Source organism: Notechis scutatus, chromosome 1 (genome assembly GCF_049901735.1).
Source record: "Notechis scutatus isolate UNSWTSFEM ecotype Mainland chromosome 1, rNotScu1.2, whole genome shotgun sequence".
NCBI classification, from domain to species: Eukaryota; Metazoa; Chordata; class Lepidosauria; order Squamata; family Elapidae; genus Notechis; species Notechis scutatus.
The window spans coordinates 115,535,856-115,559,583 of record NC_142009.1 but is presented as its reverse complement, the minus strand read 5'-3'; the positions used below and the strand labels follow the sequence as shown (position 1 = coordinate 115,559,583).

At 39.2% G+C, this 23,728-nt stretch overlaps 1 protein-coding gene, 2 long non-coding RNA genes and 1 other non-coding gene across 20 annotated transcripts in view; 1 reads left to right on the top strand and 3 right to left on the bottom strand.

Moving 5' to 3' along the window:
• The window catches only part of SYNCRIP (synaptotagmin binding cytoplasmic RNA interacting protein), a 20,289-nt gene extending 7,643 nt beyond the window's left edge, over positions 1 to 12,646 (bottom strand). For 6 of the 14 annotated variants that reach the window (XM_026666529.2, XM_026666530.2, XM_026666531.2 and 3 more), the window contains exons 1-9: positions 12,449 to 12,646; positions 10,865 to 11,024; positions 10,108 to 10,226; positions 9,869 to 9,976; positions 8,261 to 8,374; positions 7,994 to 8,170; positions 4,614 to 4,749; positions 3,432 to 3,637; positions 545 to 694 (exon numbers count right to left, since the gene is read on the bottom strand). In XM_026666529.2, coding sequence (XP_026522314.1) covers positions 545 to 694; positions 3,432 to 3,637; positions 4,614 to 4,749; positions 7,994 to 8,170; positions 8,261 to 8,374; positions 9,869 to 9,976; positions 10,108 to 10,226; positions 10,865 to 11,012 — 1,158 coding nt within the window. In that variant the 5' untranslated portion in view covers positions 11,013 to 11,024; positions 12,449 to 12,646. Of the gene's footprint in view, positions 1 to 544; positions 695 to 3,431; positions 3,638 to 4,613; positions 4,750 to 7,993; positions 8,171 to 8,260; positions 8,375 to 9,868; positions 9,977 to 10,107; positions 10,227 to 10,864; positions 11,025 to 11,820; positions 12,013 to 12,448 lie in introns of those variants that run through there. The other 8 variants (XM_087943880.1, XM_087943887.1, XM_087943889.1 and 5 more) reach the window with 4 other exon arrangements.
• LOC148132955 (uncharacterized) lies at positions 11,612 to 14,805 on the top strand. The gene is made up of 4 exons (XR_015745399.1): positions 11,612 to 11,748; positions 12,904 to 12,990; positions 13,842 to 13,936; positions 14,779 to 14,805. It is a non-coding gene; the product is annotated as an uncharacterized LOC148132955 (long non-coding RNA).
• A 2,480-nt stretch (positions 14,806 to 17,285) lies between these two features.
• LOC113411473 (uncharacterized) lies at positions 17,286 to 21,690 on the bottom strand. Of its 4 annotated transcripts, none has more exons than XR_015745390.1 (6): positions 21,627 to 21,676; positions 20,446 to 20,501; positions 18,466 to 18,493; positions 18,189 to 18,259; positions 17,843 to 17,905; positions 17,286 to 17,389 (listed from the first exon to the last, which is right to left on the bottom strand). It is a non-coding gene; the product is annotated as an uncharacterized LOC113411473 (long non-coding RNA). The 4 variants fall into 4 exon arrangements; XR_015745391.1 differs by having other exon boundaries at positions 20,446 to 20,494; positions 21,627 to 21,655; XR_015745393.1 differs by having other exon boundaries at positions 20,446 to 20,494; positions 21,623 to 21,646.
• LOC113411568 (small nucleolar RNA SNORD50) lies at positions 18,348 to 18,419 on the bottom strand. Its single transcript, XR_003370808.1, has one exon. It is a non-coding gene; the product is annotated as a small nucleolar RNA SNORD50 (small nucleolar RNA).
• Positions 21,691 to 23,728: the final 2,038 nt, after the last annotated feature.

Here is a 23,728-nt window from a genome sequence, read left to right as displayed (position 1 = left end):
TAATAGAATTTGACATTACATAAAATCTGAAGCAAACTGATTTACGTAGCATAATTTACTTGAGTTTACTTATTTACTGTCCTGGCAACAGTTGGTCTTGTTAGCTCATTCTCAACAATTCTTCATGAGGACAATGAGAACTAATGGCTGTAAATTGGCACACTATCTGGAGGATAATTAAACCTACCCTTATTTCTTAATAATAAACAGAACCCAAAACCTGACAACATAAAATTGTAGCATAAATTTTAAAGTTTATGACAGATTTCTGAAGAAATTGCCACTAAAAGTCTATTCATGATTGCAGCAGAGTAGCAATGTGATAAATACCTGAGAGCTAATTTCATGTAGTAGTTAAGATGTTAAGACTTAGATATCAGGAGACCACAAATGCTAGTTCTGCCTTACACATGAAAGGTAGGTGGGGAACTATGGGCCGAACCTACTTACATAGTTAAGAGTGGGAAAATCAGGAAATGTATACCACTTTGAATTCACTAAATCTAAATCTACTAAATAAATGAAACTGGAAATAAAAACATACCTTTACAGCACCATCACGCTCATCAAAATGAATAAAAGCATAATCTTTTAGCTTTTTCACCCTCTCCAGTTTTCCAAATTGACTAAAAGCCTTTTCTAGTATTTCTTCTGTGACTGAATTTGCAAGATTCCGTACAAATAACACTTTTACCTAAAACAAAGCATTGTGTTAGCTTACCGTGACCAGTATATTACTGCAAACAATAAAACAAGCATATGCATTAGATCTACTTAGTTTTTCCCCCCAAAAAGTAATTGTGATTTGGGTAAGTCATAACTGGACACAAACCAAAAGTGTCTTAATTTACAAATAATTTTCTTAGCTGGACTATGGCAATGCACTATGAGGGCTATCCTTGAAGAGCATTCAGAAGCTTCAACTGGCCAGAATGTGGTAATTTATGTAGTTCTGGGCACACTGTAATATTCCTGTGTAACACCATTGCTGTGTGAGCTATATTGGCTTCAGTGCATTCAATTCAAGCTACTTGCTACCACCTTTAAAGCCCTACATGGCATGGATCAAATTATTTGCAGGATTTCTGATGGTCTCTGAGGGTTTACAGTACACATAGTTTTCTGTTCAAAGTTATGATAATGCTGAACAAATGGTACTCATACCTGGCCCTCTGTTGCAGCACCTCCCCTCCAAGTCACATTAGTTTTCGGTAATGCTTTTTTTGCCTAGACCCTTGAAAAGAGAAATATTTTTCCTCCTTTTCTTGTTTTTTTTGGGGGGAGGAGTGGTATGGTGGCTCAGCAGTTAAGACATTGGGCTTGTTAGCTAGAAAGCCAGCAACCCAGGTTTGAGACCCAGGCGCCACACAACGGGGTGAGTGCCTATCTTTGCTCCAACTCCTACCTACCTAGCAGTTTGAAACCATGTAAATAAATAGGCATTACTATGCTGGAAAGGTAACAGTGCTCCGTGATGTCATGCTGGCATCTTGATATAGAAATGTCTTCGGGACTCAATGGTCTTGAAACGGAGATGAACACTGCCCCCTATTGCTATAGTCAGCAATGACTAGCAGGGTAAAATCCACAGGGATTCCTTTAACTTTTCCCCTTTCTCTGTCCAGTTTGTTACGAGCTACCCAGAGAAAGGAGTTGAGCAGCATACATATTTAATAAATTATTTTTATATTATCAATTTATTTATGGAGCTAAGGTTTAACTGCTACAACAGAGATGTGAATATATTATTTGCTTTAGCAGAAAGTCCCAAACTGATCAGGTATTTGTTCCTGAAATAAAAGTGGAACTTAACATCAGTAATTAACAAAAGCCCCACCAGCCATAGATGTAGAATTTATCATTTAGATAAATGAGGATATTAAGGCTAAACAAAATAGTTTCTCAATGAGACCATACAGAAGTTTAAGTCACTCTCTGAACCTGTGCCAGTTATGACTATTCAGCTCACCAGTCTAGTTTGATGCATGTCCAAGCAAAAAATCATTTGTTCACTAATAACTAATCTCCACTCAGGATTGAAGCAAATTTCAAGGTACAATTAACTTTGTCTAAGTAATGAACTCTTAAAATACAAAATTCCTTTTTGTATCCCAAATCTATCAACATTGTTAGTCTCAACAATTTGGATGTAAACATGACTCTACAAGGAGCAAGAAGTATTTGCTCCTTCTAAAAGTCATCCCACAGAGTCAAAGGACTTTTGAAGAAAATACTGGAGGTGGTACAAAGTTTTAGAAGGAAATAACACATCCAGGAGGATAACAACTCTTTCCACTTAGTCAAACACTATAATGAAGAGGAGCCTATCGACAAATAAAAGGCGAGCCCAGGATTCAACTATATCATTTCCATGCAAATTAACTAGGTTTCCTGAAAAACTCATCATTGCTAATGTTGACTTTGAACCTGTGAGGAATCCCTATAGTTTTGGTTCACTGTAAAGTTTGCTCAGAAAAATCAAGGGAGGCAATAAAAAAACAAAACAGATCACATTGGGAATATAACAAAAAAACAGAAATTTCAGAAAATAATGAGATGTATAAAGTGACAATACTGAATACTATGCTGTAAAACAGGGATCCCCAACCTTTTCGACGCCGCGGCCCGGTTCCGGCGTCAGCTGGGCGCCGCGGCCCGGTTCCGGCGTCAGCTGGGCGCCGCCATCTTTTTTGACGAAAAATCACTTCCGGTGGCGTCACGGAGTGATTTTAAATCAAAAATGAGCGGCCAGCGCTTCTGGTGAGCTTTTTCGGGTAGAAATGGCTTTCTACCCGGAAAAGCTCACCAGCGCTAGCGCCGCCATCTTTTTGACGAAAAATTGCTTTTTTACCAAAAAGATGGCGGCGCCCAGCAACCAGCAGCCCGGTAAGGCTTGTTCGCGGACCGGTACCGGTCCGCGGACGGCGGTTGGGGACCCCTGCTGTAAAAGACTTCACTGCCATAGCAAAAACGGGAATGGTGGAAGGTTGACAAGGGATCCCCCATATTAAAAAATGTGCTCACACCTTTTGGTAGGGTCACACTTTAACCCCTGTAGGAAAAATAAAGAATTCTAGTGAACACTGTTTTATCAATTAATCAAGGTACTATGAGATTGAATAAGAAAAGGGCTTAGGGAATATTTCATATTCCGAAGTTGAAAATGTTTTTGACTTGTTAAATATCAAAACTAAAATATGAAACAGTGGCACAGGAGTAACCAATAGCTATTGGAAACTTCTATGAAAACAATTATATGTGTATGAATTATTTTGTGTAAAACATCCCATTCATAGCAAGGGCAGTAAATGTTAAACATGCTATTTTACAGAACAGAATCTATGTCCTTATGATATACATGAACAGTCACAACGTTCACAAAAGAGCAGAAACAAATGCATGCTATTTTCACTGCTCCCGTAAATGTTTACCTTTGCCATCACTTCAGGATCTGGATCTTCTATGGGGTCAGCCCATTCAACTGTAACAACATTACCCCAAACTTTCACTTTTCCACTCATTAACCTACGCCTGGCTTGAGCTGCTGTTTTGTGATCCTCATATTCAAGGAAACAAAAGCCTCTGTTCTTTTTTTTGTCATCAGGTTGGTGATACAATATTACATCTGTGAGACCCTCTGAAATTGAAGCCAGTTATATACATTTAACGGAACCATTAGTTATAAGTAGAGTATAACATTTATTGAAAATAAAAAATATTAGTTTTAACCATTTCCCTTTTATATTTGTCCCATATGTTTGCTGCCATATGAAGATATGTAAGAGTATTGCTCTAAGATAACAGGAGTTTTTTGTGCTTGTGCCTTTTAAAATGTTTTTGTTTTGTAATGTGCCCAGTGTTGTGGTTCACAGTATTGGCACCTATATTTATCTTTTATACATATAATTAAGCTCCCCTCTGCAAAAAAAACATGCAAAACTATGAAGAAACTGAAATTCCCATCTAAACTATTGTTTAACAAAGAGAATCAGCTCCTATTTCAAAGGACAAAAGATGCACAAAGCACTTACATGGGTTTTGGACATGGAGCCCAGCAAAACAGTTCAATAAATATTTGTCACACTATGCCAAGCTGGTATACAAGACCACTGAAAACAAGTTACTGTGATGTCATGACATTTTCATTTTCTATATCAGGTATGCCCAAACCACAGCCCATAGCTACGTGCAGTTCCATAAGATCTTTAACATATCTGATTTATCTACATTAACTATGTTACATATTTTATATGCGGTTCAAGAAATTTCTTCTTTACTCAATGCGGCCCAGGCAAGCCAAAAGGTTAGACACCCATGTTCTAAATGCTTTACAGCTTATATGACAAGAACAAAATGTCCCCTCTAAAATGGTGGCTGTTCCAATAGCCAACCAAATCCATTGCCAGAGCATGCAATGCAAATGCTGAAATAGATCTGGAATGGTCTCTCAAACGTCAGCTTCTTAAACAATTCCCATATCTTTCTTTCAACTTTATCCCTTATGATCTCAGTTTACAAAAGTCATCATCATCCAACATCAGCCGAAAGATGGTGATAAAGTTCATCACAGATCACATTGATAACAATTGAATTATTAGCAGTTAGCAACTTACCTGTTACTTTGCTAAATTCTTCTACAATTTGCTCCTTAGTTTTACTCTTAGGGATAGATCCAACAAAGAGCCTATTATTGGCCACAGAGATACATACTCCAATGTGTTTCCCAGAACGAATTTCATGATTGTTATACTAAAAGAAAGTTATATAATAAATTACTCTTACAGGATTACTCTTTCACCCAATTATAGTTGATGAGTTTGGCTCATATGCTTAAGTTTCTAGAATGTTGTCCAACTCTTTTTCTTACATGAAAATTTGTTCTCAATTGTAAAGGCCATCAGTGGACCCTTTGCTATATTTAAGAATGAAGGTACTAACAACAAAGAATTGTAAGGAACTGTAAAGACTAATAACTCTAGCACAGAATAAACTCCAGGCTACAAACTATATGTGCAATCTATTATTAATATAGGTCAAACAAAAAATTTCCAAAATTCATTTCTAATAAGCAGATACATGGAAAAAATGTAGGGCAAGCTTGACCTCAGAACATGAAAAATCTGATACAATCTAATAGCGGCCAAACATCTGCTGGAACAAGTGGGATCTGAACAGTTAACTTGCCCATGACTTCCAATAAATATGACACTTAGCAATAACAGACCAAACATTAGCTTATGTTGCATCAGGGTTCCAACCTATTTAAGCTACATTTCACCTAAATTAAAACAGCCATTCTTCTGAGTGTGAATTAACAGGAATGAATGAAAAAGAGCCAGTTTGGTATAGTTAAGTTCTTGCCTAGAAACCAAAAACTGAGTTCTAGGCCTCACTTAGCCATGAAAGCCAGATGAACAACTTTGGGCCAATCTCTCTCAGCCAACCTACATGACAAGGCTCCTGTTGTGAAGAAAAATAAGAGGTAGAACTATTAGGTGTGTTATCTGCTTTGGATGGATGGATACTTAATATTTTTTAAGCTTTAGTAACTAAATAATTCATTTCTACTGTCAATAGAAGAGGATTAATCTAAGATTAGAGCCAGACTTCATAAACTCACTTGAACCAATGACACATAATGTGATTTTGATTAATATTAATTCTTGCTTAGTTCAGGTAGAATTGTCTTACTAGTTTTTAAATAAAGCAAGGCAAGGGCTGGTTTCTGCTTAGATGGAAAACAACTAGAAAAATCCCACATAGGAAAAAATCCCAAGGGACAACAGTAACAAATCACTTCCATACTGATGTCAAGAAAACTGCAAGATTGTTTTTACCAGAAAGCTCAACGTTTTTACTTTTCAATGTAAAATCCAGAGGTTCAGTGGCATGACTAAGCCTAGGCCCAAACTATTCATTTTCGTTGTCACTGCCATATTACTTTCTGATTCTTTAACGAGGACATAATTCACAAGGAACAATATACAAGTATTCCTCAACTGGGGAGTGTTGGAGGCATTGTTTAAGGTGCTTCCAGGTTGATTAGTCAGTGATATCACCATTGCCTGGGGGAATGCCAAAGGGGCTCGCTCCTTTCATGTCCCTATGAAGGAAGGAGCTAGAGCAAATGCCCGGAGCTCGTCCTGCCACGCAGTAGCATTAGGGTCTAAAATGTGGACTTGCTAACCTCCAACCCAGTTCCTAACCACGTGAACCACTGCACTCTAATAAGTTTTACTAGATACTTTATTGTTTTTTAATATGATTATTGAATGTTTTTAACAAAAGTAAAAATTATAAAAAAATAAAAATAAAAAAGCAGTAAATAGAGGAAAAATAGAAAAGATTATAAAATGGCCCCCAATTTTTCTGACAGTAATTTAGATACATTTATAATTTGCCCCTTCTCTTCAAAGTTACATCACAATTTCCTTCTTTCTGTAAGTTACCTTTTCTAATCACAATCTCATCATTTATAAAGGGTTTCCAATAAATGCAATTGTTGATCTTTCTCTAATCAAAGTACTTTTTTCTGTTGGAACTAACAAATCCCCTGAATAAAGCAGAAGTATCTTTTCCCCATACTCAAATTCCATGTTTCCAATATAACATCAAATAATGTGGCAAGAACCATTCAAATCTGTAGCATCCAAGCTTCTATAGAGTTCTATCACTTCCCAGAAAATTCCATGGCAACACTAAAGTCAATGTTTTTTTACCATAGAGAATAAATCTTATTTCACACCTAACTATACTCAAACACTAATAGGATTGTAAGGAAACTTTGTATAAAGGACAGAAAACAGCAGCACTATTTAAAGTTATGCAAGAAGAAAAGATTACACTTAGTAGGACCTGTAACAAGTTTACCAATATTTTCTGTATTGTTAGAAAATTGGGGCTGTGCTTAAATTTACTAATGATCAGTCACAGCACTAGAGAAAAATACCAGCCCGTTTTACATAATACACAACTTTAACATATTCCCATAGTTTCTATACCAGTTATACAGAAATGTAATACCGTATATACTCGAGTATAAGTCGACCCGAATATAAGCCGAGGCACCTAATTTTACACAAAAAAACTGGGAAAACTTATTGACTCGAGTATAAGCCGAGGGTGGGAAATGCAGCAGCTACTGGTAAATTTCAAAAATAAAAATAATTAATTTGGGAAACGATCTCACTATCATGAAAGGTTTAATTGATTCACTAACCCAAAAGAAGAAGATGATGATGACAGCGGGAGGCAGGAGTCACTCTCTTCCCCTCCCTCGGAGGCCCCTGAGTCAGGAGTCACTACCCGCCGGCGTGGCCCCAGTCCCGCCGCCTCGGGAAGGGAAAGGCAAAGCGCTTTTTGCCTTTCCCTTCCCGGCTGGGGCTGTTGGGAGTCGCTGCTGCCGGAGCGGCCCCAGTCCCGCCGCCTCGGGAAGGGAAAGGCAAAGCGCTTTTTGCCTTTCCCTTCCCGGCTGGGGCTGTTGGGAGTCGCTGCCGCCGGAGGCCGCGACTCCACACCATTTTTTTTTCAGAGGGGAATCTGACTCGAGTATAAGCCGAGGGGGATTTTTTCAGCACAAAAAATGGGCTGAAAAACTAGGCTTATACTCGAGTATATACAGTACTTAAAATAAGCCCAACTGAATTTGTTTCTGAGAAAGCTACTTCTCAGGACTAACAGTTGGTAAGATGCATGTATTATTGAAAACTAGAGTGGGATAAATATTGCCCTCTTTAAAAATAAACTGTCATTCCTGGCCTTTAAATAGCTGTATGTTAAAAATACCAAATGCTGAGTATTACAAATAGAAATGATAAAAGGAAGTCTTAAGTTTTAATATGTTCAGTAACAATACAGATTTCTGAAAGCCACTAGGTTTAAAAATCAATTCCATTCTATCCATTCTAACATAAGCAGAAGATTAAGACATTTTACACAATTAGGAATCATAATTGTTGATTTTAAATTACCACAGAAAATATGAAAAACTTACCAATTTAACAGCTTCCTGAGCTGCCTCTTTGTTACAAAAAGTGACAAAAGCATATCCCCTGTTTAGACCTGTCAGGGGATCCATCATTAAGCGGAGATCCCAAATAGGTCCAGCTTTTTCAAATAATGGAACAAGTTCATCCTCAAATAAGTCCCTTGGAATTTTACCCACAAATATCTGTAACAACAAATCAAACATATTTTTTTCAACAACTGAGATTTAAACAAAGAAACATATTATGTTCTTCCAATATGTTGCATCTCTTACCTCAGTGCCAACAGAAGGTTGTTGTCCTGAATAGACACACTCTGGTGGAGGACCACCATACTTCCTCTGTCCAGTTGTCACATCAAGGGTATAACCCGTTCTCTCCAAAAGAGCCTTCAAAGAGTCATAAACCAAGTACAATGAATTAATGAATACTAATAAAATATTCCATCAATATAGTTATTTATTCTATAGATTCTCCAACCTATGTTAAAAGTCTGCCTTAAAACTATTTTTTTTATTGGGTCACGCAACTGGTATGTCAAGTGAGTCTATCTAGCAAATCTAATATCAGAACATAAACCACTTGGATAAGAACCAATGCCAAAGGAAAAAAATCATCTTTCTAATGTCAAATCTGTTACATGAAGTTCCCCAATTGCTTATAAAATATCTGAGAAGAACTTGGATTGTGAAGCAGTAATAACATCTAAAGAAATAATTCTTGCAGATGTCATTTTCTGCAGAACAAGACTACTAGACATCCATATGCATCATCTTACAGTACCCTTCAATTGCTTGTTGCATTTCAAATGCTTGTTCAATTAGAAAAATCTGTGTCTTTTAGATTCTGGGACATTTAATTTATGGATCAAAAGATGAAGGATGCAGAATCCTCCTTTCAGAGAAATGAAGTTAAGACAACATGGATTTCTGGCACAACTGAAGCAATAGGTAGTGCAAGAGAAGTTGCCGCAACTTGTTATGAAACACCATATTCATTTTCCTTCCAAGGGATAGATAGATGACAGATGCATGCATCCCTTAGACACTATTAAAGACTTCATCCCCGCAAGCACATACATTTCAATTTCACTCAACAGTATATTAACTTAGTAATTCAGTAATTAGGAAGGAAAATGGAACCAAAATAATAAAACAAAAATTAAAATGTCAAAGGAATGGATCCCTATTATGTTTAAATGTTACGTTTAAATTATTTCATCATTTCATTTATAATATTACTCTGGATTTATTCATGACAATAACAATATTTTTTGTAATTTTTCCTGCTACAAGCAGCTGAAATATTTGTGAGATATATTAGAGAGATTCAAGATCAGTGAGGCTCATCCTGTTTATTAACTACTGAAAACTTAGTACTGAACTACTTGTACTATTAGGTTATGTTAAAGTAGTTACAACTGTGGGTTTATACATCAAATCTCAGGTTATACTATTGAAGTGGCAGCGTAAAACTTCATGAAGTCCTTTATATCAGTTATTCACATATATCCTCCAAAAGCAAGATATAAATCAATCCTTCAAATGATAGCGCCACCGTAAAGTGTAAAAACATTAGTATAAAATGTTGATGTTGTCCTACTGTCCTAGTGCCGTTTAACTTATTTTAGGTTCCTGAAATACATTATCAATGGCACCTCCATTAACAGGTATGAAACTGGATTTATATGGAAGATTAAGTGGTGATATGCACAAGAGACAGCTACTAAAATGTATCCCAAGTATAAAAACTGAGCTGATAATCAGCACTGCAGGAAATATTAGTTTTGAATGACATCAATTTTCAGGGGGAAAAACACTCTGTGACTGTATTCATATTATTAAAGCAACATGGGCTTAAGAAAAAGTTTCTTACAAACATACCTTGATTTTTGCCTCATCTGGTCCTTTGCTGGAATCTGCCACTTTGGTCCCTTGTTTTTCTCGTTGTCTATACGTTTTCATGACGCCACATAAAAAGGCACTTTTGTTCTAAAAATAAATGATATGGATGGATTGAAAAAGAATGTGAATTAAATTTCATAATGGATCTGTCAAAGATCAAGCAGTTTCTGTATATATGCTGAAATAAATTAAACAGAAATACTTCCTTGGTACATTACCTGAACATGAGAGAGATCACTGTCTTTAAATTGTTGAAGCACTGCCAATGCACCTTCTTCATTAAATTCCTTTAAAGCTTCAATAGCTCTTTCATCTAAATCACTGTGAGCAACTAGTCCTAGAAAAAGAAATATTTTATTCTAGGATGTCTCACTTAACTATTATGATATTCAGAAATTCATCTTAATTACTATTTGTTATTGTGATGTTAGGAATTTTTCACATACTAAAATGCCAAAAACATTAACTTCTATTTTATTCCTACTGGAACTTGGAACACAAGAAATTCTGGAAAAACTTATTGCATCTGAGTAATTAGACAATACTTTTTGTTTCTAAAAGTAATTTAGATAAAAACTCTCAGCCATTCTACTGCACTTCAAAACTATGCTTCAGGACATAACTGAAAACACTGTAGCCACTACACCCAGGAATCCAAGCAGTGAATCAGAAAAGAGACATATGCAATTACTACTTCACTACACAGTCCTCCAAAGACACACAACCATAATCCAGTATGAACTATTCCTAAAGGTTTACATTCCAACTGCTTGCCCTCACCACCACCCCTTCACTCAATGTCAAAAGCTACTCTAAACTAATAGAAACATTGCATGTTAATATTGATCACCCAAAACATTAAGAAAACTGCAGTCCCCATACTTTTTTGTTTGGAAACCACAAAAAGTTGCTATTTTAGCCGAAAGCAAGGAAAGTCCAATAGAAAATAGTGAATTTGCAAGTTTTACATCTTACCTGCAACGTAAATTTCATCTAGTTTTTCAGCAACTTTCTGTGGTAAACCAGCATCAAGCAATGTCTGGAAATGCTCAGAATGGGCAACTGCAGCAGAAGTATCCATGGGCTCTTCAGTACCATTCCCATTAACATGTTCAGAAGCCATGTTTCCAGATATCTGTTCAAACGCAATAAGCATAATTAAGCTAGAGACCTTACAAGCCAAACAATTCGGGTGTCAATATATGCAGCTGCCTCCAAGATGCTTGCAGAGTTTTAACCCGTTTTCCCTACCGCTTTTCGAAATCAGGAAGCTTAACTATCTTTTTTTTTTAAAAAAAAATCCAAATGAAAAGAACTAATAGCGCAAAGCAATAACCTGAAACCACTGCCAAACTCTCTGACTCACGTCCCTCTGAAGCACGCCCTGGAAAGCTCAGAAGAAGCTTTTCTAACTAGTAACAAGCAGCAAACGGAGGTGGGGAAGAAACGGGCAGACACCACCGCTATATAGCCATCCACTAGCTCCTTTCGTACTTAATCTCTCCACGAGGCCCGTTCCTCGACTACATTCAAAGTGTGTCGCCTTCCCGCCTCTCTGACAGGGCCTAAGCCGTCAGGCCAAAAGGAACAAAGCGCTCTCTTAATCCGCGCCCAATCGAGGTGGCGGCGGTGGCTGCCGCCATAAGTCTGAGAGAAACACGTGCTCGGCGCGTTCAAATGTCTTACAACTTCCTCCAGCGACCGACTTCCCTCCGCCCGGAAAAGCAGCCTTTCCCTCTCACCTCCCCGCCCCCCCCTTTTTTCCCCTCCGGGAGAAGAATTGCAACAGCCTGAGCCCTATTTCGCCACGCGGGATTGTGGGTGGGGGTTGGGTGGGTGGAAGGGAAAAGCGAGAGAAGGTAAGGAGAAGAAAATGAGCGCTCGACATCTGTCCGGCTTCTTCCCTCCTCCCACCCCGGAACAATGCATACAAATCACAGCTCCTCTGCTGCTGCTGCTGCCGCCGCCGCCCCGCCATGCGCTTCCCACCAACTCCTGGGCAAGGAGAGTTGTTTCCCAAGCGAGCTTCTCCGCCGGGCCCACCCGTTTTTAGGTGAACCCGAGGCAGGCGACAGCCCCCCCCTCCCTTAACCCCACCGCCACATAGCCGGGAGTCCCTGCCCTGCTCCTTCCTTTCCCCACCCCACCCCGCCGGCGCCTCGTGGCCAATGAATGGCGCCCGGACAATGAGGCGCTGGGAGCCTGTTCCGAGGACGGGCAGAGGCAGGCGAGCACGCGGATGGAGTCCCGCTTCCATGCCATGCCTTCGGCCTAGCGTAGCCCGCCGCCGGCAGTCAAGAATGCCTTGCAGGCGGCGGCACTCGCTGCACTTGGACAGGCCGCTGGCTCAAACCGTCCTTCTTTGTTTTAAGCCCCACTTCAATTTTTTTTTTATTTTTGGGGGGCGAAGGGCCGGCTACCCCCGGGGGACCCTTTCCCTCACGGGTGGTTTCAGCCCGCGCCCTCCTCCTCCCGGGAGTTTTATTGGGGGGGGCTCTCCTTTTTTCATGCCCGACTCCCTCCCTCCCCTCCGCTTGACAATCCCCGCCGGCGGCTGACCTGTGTGGGCGAGCGGCGGGGGTGATGAATGGTGAGCGAAAGAGCTCCGGAGGGGGTGGTGGGGGCGCAGTGAAGGAGCTGCCCCTTCTCCGCTCCCTCAGCGTGTCCGGAGAATGTGCAGGAGCCTGCGTAAAATGGCGGCCGCTCGAGCGCTCACGCCGCTGCTGGCACCAGCCAACCCCAGCCCCCTTCCACTCCGCTCAGGCAGGGAGGGGAGAGGCGAGGAGGAGGAGGAGGAGGCGGTGCTTGCCGGCGCGCGCGGGCGCGCGCTGGCGCAGCCCCAACGCCGGGGTCTCCCGAGCCGCTCCACAAGGGTTATCGCCCCGCCTGCTACTGGGGAGCTGAGCTCGGAAGCAGGCGGTGAGCAACCAGATAGCGCATGCGCACGGCTACATGCATTCCTCGCGTAGCACGTTACGTAGGAAGTTCGTCCTTTTTTTTTCCTCTTTTGACAGGCGCCCGGTGGAGGCTTGGAGGGTTTGGGAGCGTTACGGGATTTCCCCACCATCACACACCCCCACCGAGATCCTGAGCACTCCCTGGTGCGAATGAATGGTATTTTTTTTCTGAAGCTGCTTCTGTGACAGGCTCATTTGCCGAGATGGGGGTGTGGAGGGGGTGATGAATTTCTGAATGGCTTTGTTGTATTGCTGAGATCGTGAATAAAATTCCTAATCACAATAGGTGGCATATAAATATTGCAAAAATTCAACACGGCAGTTAAGGAAACATCACATCATTTAGAATGCATTCAGATCATTACAGCCGCCTCCGTGGCACCAGGTTATAATCCCAATTCAAGTACAGGTAGTCCTCAATTTACAACCACAATTGAGCCCAAAATTTGTTGCTAAGTGAAACATTGGTTAAATGAGCTCAAGAAGCTTCTTGGATGAGAAATGAAATGTCTTCAAATAAAACCTAAAAAGTCCAGTTGCCTCTTGAAAAAGCACCTTTGGGATTGGTTAAATGAGTTTGCCCTGTTTGACTTTTTTTGCTAATTAAGTGAATCATTGCATTTAAGTTAGTAACATGGTTGTTAAATGAATCTGGATTCCCCACTGACTTTGCTTGTCAGGTTGCAAAAGCTGATCACATGACCTCGGGACACTGCAACCGCCATAAATGTGAAAAGCGGTCATAAGTCACTTTTTCTGCGCTGTTGTAACTTTGAACAGTCAGTAAATAATTGAGGACTACCTGTGATTCACATTATGAATCAGCCAAGCATTTCAACACAGCAGTAATGAAGCACAATGTGAACTTCTGCAAATTACTGTTAAAAAGGGCAGCTGCTTATGAACATTTGATTATGTACTCTCAAGTTGTTTTCCACTTCTTGTAACCATATAGAATTTTCTCTATATAGGGTAACTTTACTCTGGTCTTTCAGGTCTTCCAAAGATGCTCTCATCACTACTGTAACTGAGTCCATGCACTTTGCTTGCTGGTCTTTTGTACCTCTTTAAACCAGGTGCAGTTATAAAGGTAACTGCAACTGCTTCTTCTTCTTTGTAACTTTCATTCTGATTTTTTAGTGAAAATAAATGCAAAAAGATTAACCATTGTCTTAAAGGTTGGCCCAACAGGTCACGGGTTTGTTATCTAAAATTATAGGTCCAATACAATTAAGATACTTAAAATTAATAGTTTAGAGTAGAGAGGCCAAATATTAGGAAAAATTAGGAAAGCATTAATTGGGGAAAAGTTTGTGCATATTGAGGCAAATATTTTGTTTAAGGATTCCAACAGTACATAGCTTATCCATCATTTAAACAGGAGCTAATAACATAAGTAATACCAACTGGATTTCATTCTAAAATCTGCCATACAGATTTTAAATACAGAAAGTTTCACTTTTAAGTACAAAGCTGGAGACTTCCTTAGGATGCTTAATCTTCTGGCCAGTTGATCAAAATAAATGTTAGTTTGGCCTTTCCAGGCAAGATTGTGGAGTTCTGGTAATGGAGAACATATAGCAACTACTAGAGAAATACGTATTTATTCTTCCTTTCTCCTTGCAATCCTGCTGAAAATTGCTGGCTTTCTGCTCCCATTAGATGGGAACATATAATCTTAAATAGAATTACTATAATCATGCTTTAAAATTGCTGGTGTTTTGTTCGTCTTCCAGCAATTACCCCCAATATTACAAAGCTGAAGTGGATGTTCATGTGAGGGTCAAGTAGACATTTTAATTGATCCCACTTCCACTTTAAGGAATTCAGAAGTATAAACGGTTTTACCAGACGGTTTTATCAAGTGTTTCTGGAACTGAAAAAGCCCCGATTGTATTTTTCATTGCTCTCACAACTAAACCGGCAAACCAGTAAAATATCAAGTGAAGTTGAAGTCTGTCTGAAGGCTGGAGCAACTTCTTCAGCACTGAAGGTAAGGGAGTGTATTCATGTCATTCAGGGACAGTCATTACTGTTATACATCAGAAAATTGTATTATGCTGGCTAGGCAGTCCTGAAGTCTGATAAACACATATCTCCACCAGATGGGATTCAGGTATTTGCTTTGGGCAGTCTGGAACCTTGTGCAACCTCCGCTTATCCACAAAGCCCTTTGTAGTATGTGTCAATGACTATGGGCAGTTGTGGGCAACTCTAAAAGCTTTCATAGCATTGTCTGCACTGGAGTGAACTGGAGATGTGTGACGTGCCAGTGCTGCCCTGACATTTTCCCTTACAGGAAATTATGACACCTGTGAAGTATTTCATGGGGTCAAATTGCCTGCCTCCACTTTTAAATGCAACCGTCACTCTTTACAGGACAGTCATCTTCAGAATCTAAAAGTATTGCTACTCATGATTCAGTCTTTGTAGATACAGTATTCTATCTTGCAGTTCATTTAACAAAGCTAATTCAATAAAGCTTTATGGATCCAAATACCAATTCCAGAAGCACTTACTGTATCCAGTAGATAATGCACAACCAAACTTGCTTAGAGGCTCAGTTCTCTTTTAGCTGCAATGTTTGTATTGCTTTTAGACAGGAAATATGGTTTATTTTGGAACCGAATTTTAAACTGTTACCATTTATATTTAGAACCTCATATAAGCTTCTTGCTACCCGACAGGTCTCTTTTTAACACATTAGCCCAGAAGACTAACTATGTCACACAGAAGTTATATTCAATATAACTGCATGTTGATCAGATGTGACTGAAAACTTTCCAGCTACATTTTTAAAATGGCTGTCAATTGCATTTTTCATTGTTTGGACAAGTGTAGTTAAAATGCAGATTACTGACTGGAGCGTGAAACCTTTTTGATGACTTTTAAATTTTATCCCCCAAGAATTCTCCCAGATTTCTGTAGGATTTATGAATGCTGCAGTTCTCTATATTTAAATACATAAAACTCATTTAAAGGCATAAACAAGTCCTAGTAAAGGGAATGCTTAAACATTTAAAATTCCTTTCATAAGTCATTCTGTTGACTATTTTATACATGAGCATTACAGTACTACTCTGGCCTCAAAATATTACTGAAAGTTAATTATTCTCTTTAAAATATTTCCATTTATCCATCCTACCAAAGAAGTTTCATCAATAAAAATCCAATCTGATGCATTTGATCTTTATTTTTATAACTCATTGCATAGTACAATTTTTTTTAAAAAAAAACAACACATACATTCTGGTGCTACATTTAATGCTTAAGGCACTCTATCAGATGCAATTCCTTAAATTTGCCACTTCTACTGAATATTCATCAGGATATGATTTAGTTCATACCCAAGTGGCTTAGTGCTTTTTCCTACTTTCTTCAATTTAAGCCTACATTTTGCAACGAGAAGTTCATCATCTGAGCGTCAGCTCCTGGTCTTGTTTTTACTCTATCTTTGGCTGCAAAGCACATAATCAATCTGATTTGTGTTGACCATCTGGTGATGTCCATGTGTAGAGATGTCTCTTGGATTGCTGGAAAAGAATGTTTGCTATGACCATCAAGTATTCTTCTTGACAAAATTCTATCAGCCTGTGCCCTGCTTCATTTTATACTCCAAAGCCAAAATTGCCTGTTATTCCAGTTATCTTTTGGCTTCCTACTTTAGCATTTCAACCCCCCATGATGAATAAGGACATCATTTTTTGGTGTTAATTCTGTACTGTGCTGTAGGACTTCATAGAACTGGTCAATTCCATCCTCTTCAGCACCAGCGACTACTGAGATATTGAATGGTTTGCCTTGGATTCAAACTGAGATCATTCTGTCATTTTGGGGATTGTATCCCAGTATTGCTTTTCCTACTTTTATTGACTATGAAGGCTACTCCATTGTTTGAGGGATTCATCTGAATTAAATTAACCCTTTCCTGTTCATTTTAGTTCACTGATTCCCAAGATGTTGATGTTCAATCTTGTCATCTCGTTTGACCATGTCTAGGCTTGCCTCAATTCATGGATCTTACATTCTAGATTCCTATGAAGAATAGATCTTTACATCATCGGACTTTCCTTGCACCACCAGATGCATCCAACAGCTGAGCCTCCTTTCAGCTTTGGCCCAGTTGCTTCACTTTTTCTGGCGCTACTAGTACTATCCTTCTGCTCTTCCCCAGTAGCATATTGGACACCTTCCGACCTGAGGGGCTCATCTTCCAGCGTCATATCTTTTTGCCTTTTGGTCCTGTCCATGGGATTTTCATGGCAAAGATACCGGAGTGGGTTGCCATTTTCTTCTCCAGTGGATCACATTTTGTCAGAACTCTCTGCTATGACCTGTTCATCTTGGGTGGCCCTGCATGGCATAACTCATACCTTCATTGAACTATGCAAGCCCCTTCACCATGACAAGCAGTAACCCATGAAGGGGGCTTAAGGCAATAGTTTTACATTTTTAATGCACTGATTTTCTTCAAATCTTCGAAGATCATTAGAGCTCATGCATGATGCAACTCCGGCCAAGTCAACTTCAGATTCTCCTTTGACTTCAACACTGTTGATAAAAAATGGACAAATGCAGGAAACAGAGCATACTAATTTACATCTTGCCACATATGCCGTGCTCAAAAATCCTAACGAGGGTCATTTGAGTTAACACAAATTGCACTATTCAGAATTATCTCACTGTGTTTTGGCTAAAACATTCATTTAAGAACAAAAAAACATCCACAAAAGTGTCTACATCCTCTGGTCTGCTGTTGGACATTTGCATATATGGGCATTTAATTAACAAGATAATATAACATTTTCACAACTGTACATTCTCAGCAAAAGTTAACACAAGTACAGTAGTTATTCAATTGAATTACAAGCAGTTACTTGTAACAGTTTTCAAGCAATGTTTCTGCTTGTTTAATAGTCTGGATATTTTAGTGTTTATTCATTGGAGTCCTATCATCAGTCCTAAATCCAGCTAATAATCTGTGTTGTACATCAACTTACCTTTTTTTTTTTCCAGAAGATATAATGGCTGTCTTTAGTCTAAGATTGTTCCCATATCACTGTTGAAAAGCAATGATGGAATATTTATTATACTGAACAAGGCAATGTAAAAAAAAACTTGGGTTTTTCCCCTCCACATCGCATTCTTAGTTCACAACTGGGGTCAATAGGACAGAACTGCCCAACAAAAAATGCCTATATGATAAAGTGCAGCTCCAATGAGAAGTGAGTTTTTAAAATTGAATCTTAAATTTGCAGGGGGTTGCAAAGATTTATTTCCCTTTCACCTAAATTAAGACTAGTAATAAATCAGAACACAGTAATCCAAAATATTCTACTCACTTGATGCATGTTTGGAATCAGAAACTGAAGACCCAATGTCAAATGCGTCCCAGCTGCTCTCTGAATTTCATCTAGAAGTCAAAATAGCATCAGTGTAAGAGAATATTCTAGCAGCAATGTTTCTGCATAACAAATTCCAGTTGTATTAATGGCAGCATAACCTCAGAAGCCGGATCCAAATTGGCATTTTTTCATCAAGAAGTCAGGTTCGGGATAGGCTCATCACTGGTTGGGCCATTCTATACCATTTATTTCAGTAAAAACAATTCACACATACCTTCATCTTAATAGTAGTGTTATCAGGTCTGAAAAGAGAAAAAGCAAACAAATTCTTATTCCATACTTTGTATTTCTAAGTAAAGGACAAGTTGTAAAAAAGCATTCAAACAAGCATTGGTTTAGTTATTATATGGAATTTTAGTACAAATGTAGCACTATGCCAAAAAGGGAAAAATATCAATTGAATGCAAATTATGGCTTCCAAAGCCAGGCTCACATTCTTTACATTCTTGTCCATCCATCAGCAAAATTAATTTTGTCTCTGTAATCTTCAAATCAACAGAATAGATTTGAGAAATTCCATTCCATAAGAGAAATGTTAATTATCAATGTAGGCCTAAATGATTCCAACAAGAATGTCATTTCATCAACAAGAATGTTTTTCTTCTTCTTACAAAGTGAAGATTTGAATCATTTCTATCACTAGTTTCTCCAAAAGCAAATGTTACAAATAAAAAGGAGGCATTATACACGTATCTTCTTAGTAGAGGCAGTTTGGTTAAGGTGCTGGGAAACTGGGAACTGTGATGTATGACTCCTTCAGGCATAAAAACCAGCTGGCAGACTTTTGGCCTCACTCAGCCCAACACACCTCAGTATTGTTGTGGAAAATAGTAGGCAGGAGTATTAAATATATTTGGCACTGAGTTGAGCTAATTATTAAAAAGTGGGATAAAAATTTCTGTAAAACAGATTTGCCGAATTTCAGAGTCATCACATGCAACCACAATTGAGTCCAAAATTTAGGTTGCTAAGTGAAATATTTGTTAAGTGAGTTTTGCCCTATTTTATGACCTTAAGTTTCTTGCAGCAGGTTAAGTGAATCACTGCAGTTTAGTAGTATGGCTTCCTCATTGACTCTGTTAAAAGGTTGCAAAAGGGAATTACTTGACTCCAGGACAATGCAACCGTCATAAATATTAACCAGTTGCAGAGCATCCAAATTTTGATCAAGTGATCATGGGGCAACAGTTGTGTGAAAAAGTCACTTTTTTCAGTGACATTGTAACTTCAAACGTCACTAAATGAACTGTTGCAAGTTGAGGACTACCTGTATAGTGATGATAATCTTTATAGTGACAAAAACATTTCAGTTGGAATTATCTCTATAATTAAATATATAGTATTTGGTCAAGGATTTATTTTCAACAGTCAGTGATTTCAAATTGAGAATTTTTACTAATTATAGGATTTGTTGCCCAGTAAAGTCTTTCCAAAATCATTCATAAGGATATTCTTATCCAGCAAACATTTCATATTACAATATTTTTAAAAACATAAATGCAAACTCATATAAAAAATAATTGAAGAAAAAGTTAAAACTACAAGAAATTAAATGAATAGGATACAAAAATACAAAATTTGTATATTAATCTTTAAAATTCTCCAAATCAGTTGTGTATTTGAATCCAAAATATTTTAATTTTTCACATCCACTAACATGATAAAATGACCCTTCTAGTTCACATCTCCAAGGTAAATTCAAACTAGTTATACATTTGACAATTAATATTTAAGTTCATAATGGCTTATGAACACTACCACAGGACACAACTCTTTCCAAATACTTCAAGCCAATTTTTGAATGCCTAAGTGCTGAAATGGAGCTAGCCAATTATGGAGTATTATGCTCCTTCACATATTGCCAGCATTTTCTATGACACAAACCCCTTTTAAATTCACTTTATTTTAACCTACACAACTATTACCTCTGTTAACATTTGTTTCAGCATTATATACAGGCAACTAATAATTTTTAGAAACAGTCAGAAGAGAACCAGAAAAAAGCAACTGAATTCTGTGAAGATTTAAATTAGATTTCTCACAAAAGTACCCAAGTAAGGATACTCCTGACAGTTTAACATACGAGTAAAATTTAAAAATGTACTACACCAAATCTTAGTTACTCATTCATAAAAAAGCCTCTTCAAACAAATATAGTGCAATACTTAAAAATAAATTCAATTGTTAAACGTACCACAGAGTTCATTGTGTCTAACAGCAACACCATCACAGGTTTTAGGCTCCTATTTCCTGGAACATTAAAAAAAATGATGGCTTTTAAAATCAAACGACAAATATCCATGTACAGTAATCAAGCTTTAAGTTACTCCTAATGTCTGGAGGGCAGCAGTGGCTTTCTTTTCATGTTATTCCCCTGCATGTGTAACTCTGCATCTATTAAAGCATTCTGAACTATGCAGCACGAAATCACCAATTCATATTGGTGATTCGCCATGTGGCCTTAAGTAAGCCATGTTCTTCCAGACCTTCCCTCCAACCCTGGTCCACCAGCAAAAATGCGCAGGGCAGTCATTTTTAAAGTAGTATGAACTGAACTATTAACTACACTTTATGTGTATGTGTACATGTACATATACACCAGATTTTTTCCCTCTCTCCAGCCGCTAATTTGAGTTGCAGTCGAGCATTGAAGCCAAGTCCATCTAGTTTAAATCGTGTACTTTTATCATTAAATGACGCCCATTAATCAGTGATATGCCACACTCCCATCAAGATCAATACTGCAATTTCGAAGCATCTCCCTCCCCCCGAAGCAACTCTTGCAAAATGTCTTATCTTCGCAATTTGCATTTTCCCAGGGCCGCACAGCTTCGAATAGCGAGTTTAATCTTTTAATAACTCAAGCTAATCTCATTGTACATACGTTGTACTCTGACAATAAAGGTATAATCATATTCTTCAAGCCGCAAGAAACGCTGAACCGCGAGGGACTGGCCTGCTCTCTCCTTTTCCCGCCAATAATCGCGCTCCCGTCCAGCACTGGGGGCTTTGGACGCGGAAGGGGAAACGCCTCGACTGGTGGCCCTTTTCACTTAATAGGTTATACTTGAAGCCTCCCCTTTTCTCTAATCCTTTGCTTTACAAGTTAGCCCCGTTGCACGTTACTCGAAGTTTTACTGTCTCAGCACCGCTCATAAACGGAGACAGAGTGCACCCGACCAGGGGCTGCCCACAAGAACGGTCTCTCCCCCAAAGTGCCGACCTCGTGCAAGTTGCCTTTTTATAGGTGTCGCAAACAAATCACCCCTAGAGGGTGGGGGTGAGAGGAGGAGATAAAAAAGGAAAGGGAGGGCGAGCCACGCACAAAATGGCGGCGCCCGTTTCTCTCCTTCCTCCCAACCGCTGCAAACTTACCACTCTCCGAACGTACAAACGAAAGGGCGTGCGAGCCTTCTCAAGGCTTTATATAAGTCTCGGGCAAGAAAGCGAGGCTGATCACGCCCCTTCGTTCTCATTGGATACAGGCGCGGAGAGGGGGAGGCTGTTCTGCAAGGGTTAATCCCCCCCCCCCACGAAACGTAAGCTCTACGAGTGCAAAATCAAATCCCTCGTGATTTTTTTCTTTCTTTTTACCCCGACGGCCTTTTTGTCTTTTATTCTCTTTGTGGGGGACTTCCTTCCATTTTTTCTCCACATTCACTAAATGGAAAAAGAACATGGGGGGAAGGGAATTTTTCCCATTGCCGCCGTTACGAAAAGCGAGCTCGGCTGCACGGAATTGCTTTTAGAAGGGATTAAGTGGCAAAGCGGCGTCCCTTAAAATGAAATCCAAACCATTTGCCATGTTGGACATAATGCAATATTAATATTCCGTAAAACCTGAGAAGCATCAATTGTGTTATTTTTAATTATTAATACAATAAATATCAAACTATAGTTTTTGTATTTTGTATGCATTTTGTTCGTAGCATCCTGTAAATGTAGCTGGAGGTGAACAGAAGCAGCGGCGCACAGGCTTTGGGGAGGGAGTCAGCTGGAGCTTCGGCGCTGCCGGGACTCAGCTGAGGCCCCTGAATCGCCGCTCCAGATTATCTGCGCTGCTTGCTAAGGACCAGCTGCAGGTGGCTGCAGGGCGGAGGTTGAGATTGGGGTAGCGCCCGAAGCCAAAGCTCTGCCAGAGACCGAGCGGTCGGCGCGCCTGGTAGAGAAAAGAGGCGGCGGGCGGAGGAGGTGGTTTCGGCGGGAAGGAAGGAAGGAGAGTGAGGGATGAAGAAAGCGATAGAGATAAGAGGCTTCTCTTTGGCAAGCTTGAGAGAGCTAGAGAGAGAGAGAAGGAGAGAAGGATATGTGGGGCTTCTGTGAGGCAATTCTGAGGGACATAGAGAAGGAGATAGGAATAGGTCGAGCAACTGTGGGGCAATACTGGAGGTAGTTGATGTTGTATCCCTCCCCCTCTGTTGAGAGAGAGCCGTTCAATTTTGACATCAATGGCCTCTTTGACCCCTCTTTCAAATCAGTAATCCTCTCTGTCCAAAATGTGGACTTTGCTGTCTTCAAAAGAGTGGACCTTGTCTTTTAAATGCAGATGGACTGCTGAATCTAGTCCTGAGGGGTTTGTTCTCCTACATTGTGCCATGTCTTTATGAAGTGGTTGTTTTGTTTCACCAATGTACAGATCCGCACATCTCACTGCATTGTACTGTAGTATATCTAAAAAGCTCAGGAGGATTTTCAGCCCACACAACATATGTGCACACTTTATACACTAAGGCAGAAGCTTGTCTATCCCAAGGATAAAAAACCCAGACAGAAACTGATGTGGTATATGCAATACAATGTAGTGAGACATGTGCAGATCTGTAAAATGGTGGGAAAAAAACCAAAGTCCAGTTGCCTCTTGAAAAAGCACCTTTGGGGCAGCCATTTATTATTTGCATTCCCATAATCTGTTTTTGGATGAAGTTGGAATACAGTGGTATCTCGGTACTCAACTGGTTTGAAATTTGTCAAATTTTGTACTCAATGTATTTTGACATGAAAATGTGCCAGTACTCGTTTGTTTGGTACTCAAGGAAAAGGTACTGCCATGGAGAACGGATAGGAAGTCGGCCATGCCAGGAAAGTCACTGCAAAAGAAAGAGAGGAATGGTCACAGGTCAAAAATGATTTGCCATGGTTAAATGCAAGTGGAGACATGATTTAAGCATAATTTTGAGCCAACCTGTAACCTTTAAAATAGGTCTAGTCATTAAAAACACACAAATTGCTCCAAATGTCACATATTTTAAACTAGGTTAATATTTAAAGCATTTTAGAAAACACATTGTGATTTTAAGCTGATTTGCCTTGCCATATTACCCAGATGTCTTCTCTGCATTGTTAGTTACAGTATATCCACACCATGTTTAGGTTCAGGTTGTTAGGAAAATGTGTTTATAATATCAAGTGAGATATAATATTTATCTCTACTTGTTCCTTCACACACTGGACAAATAAACCAAACTCTAAAGCCCCTG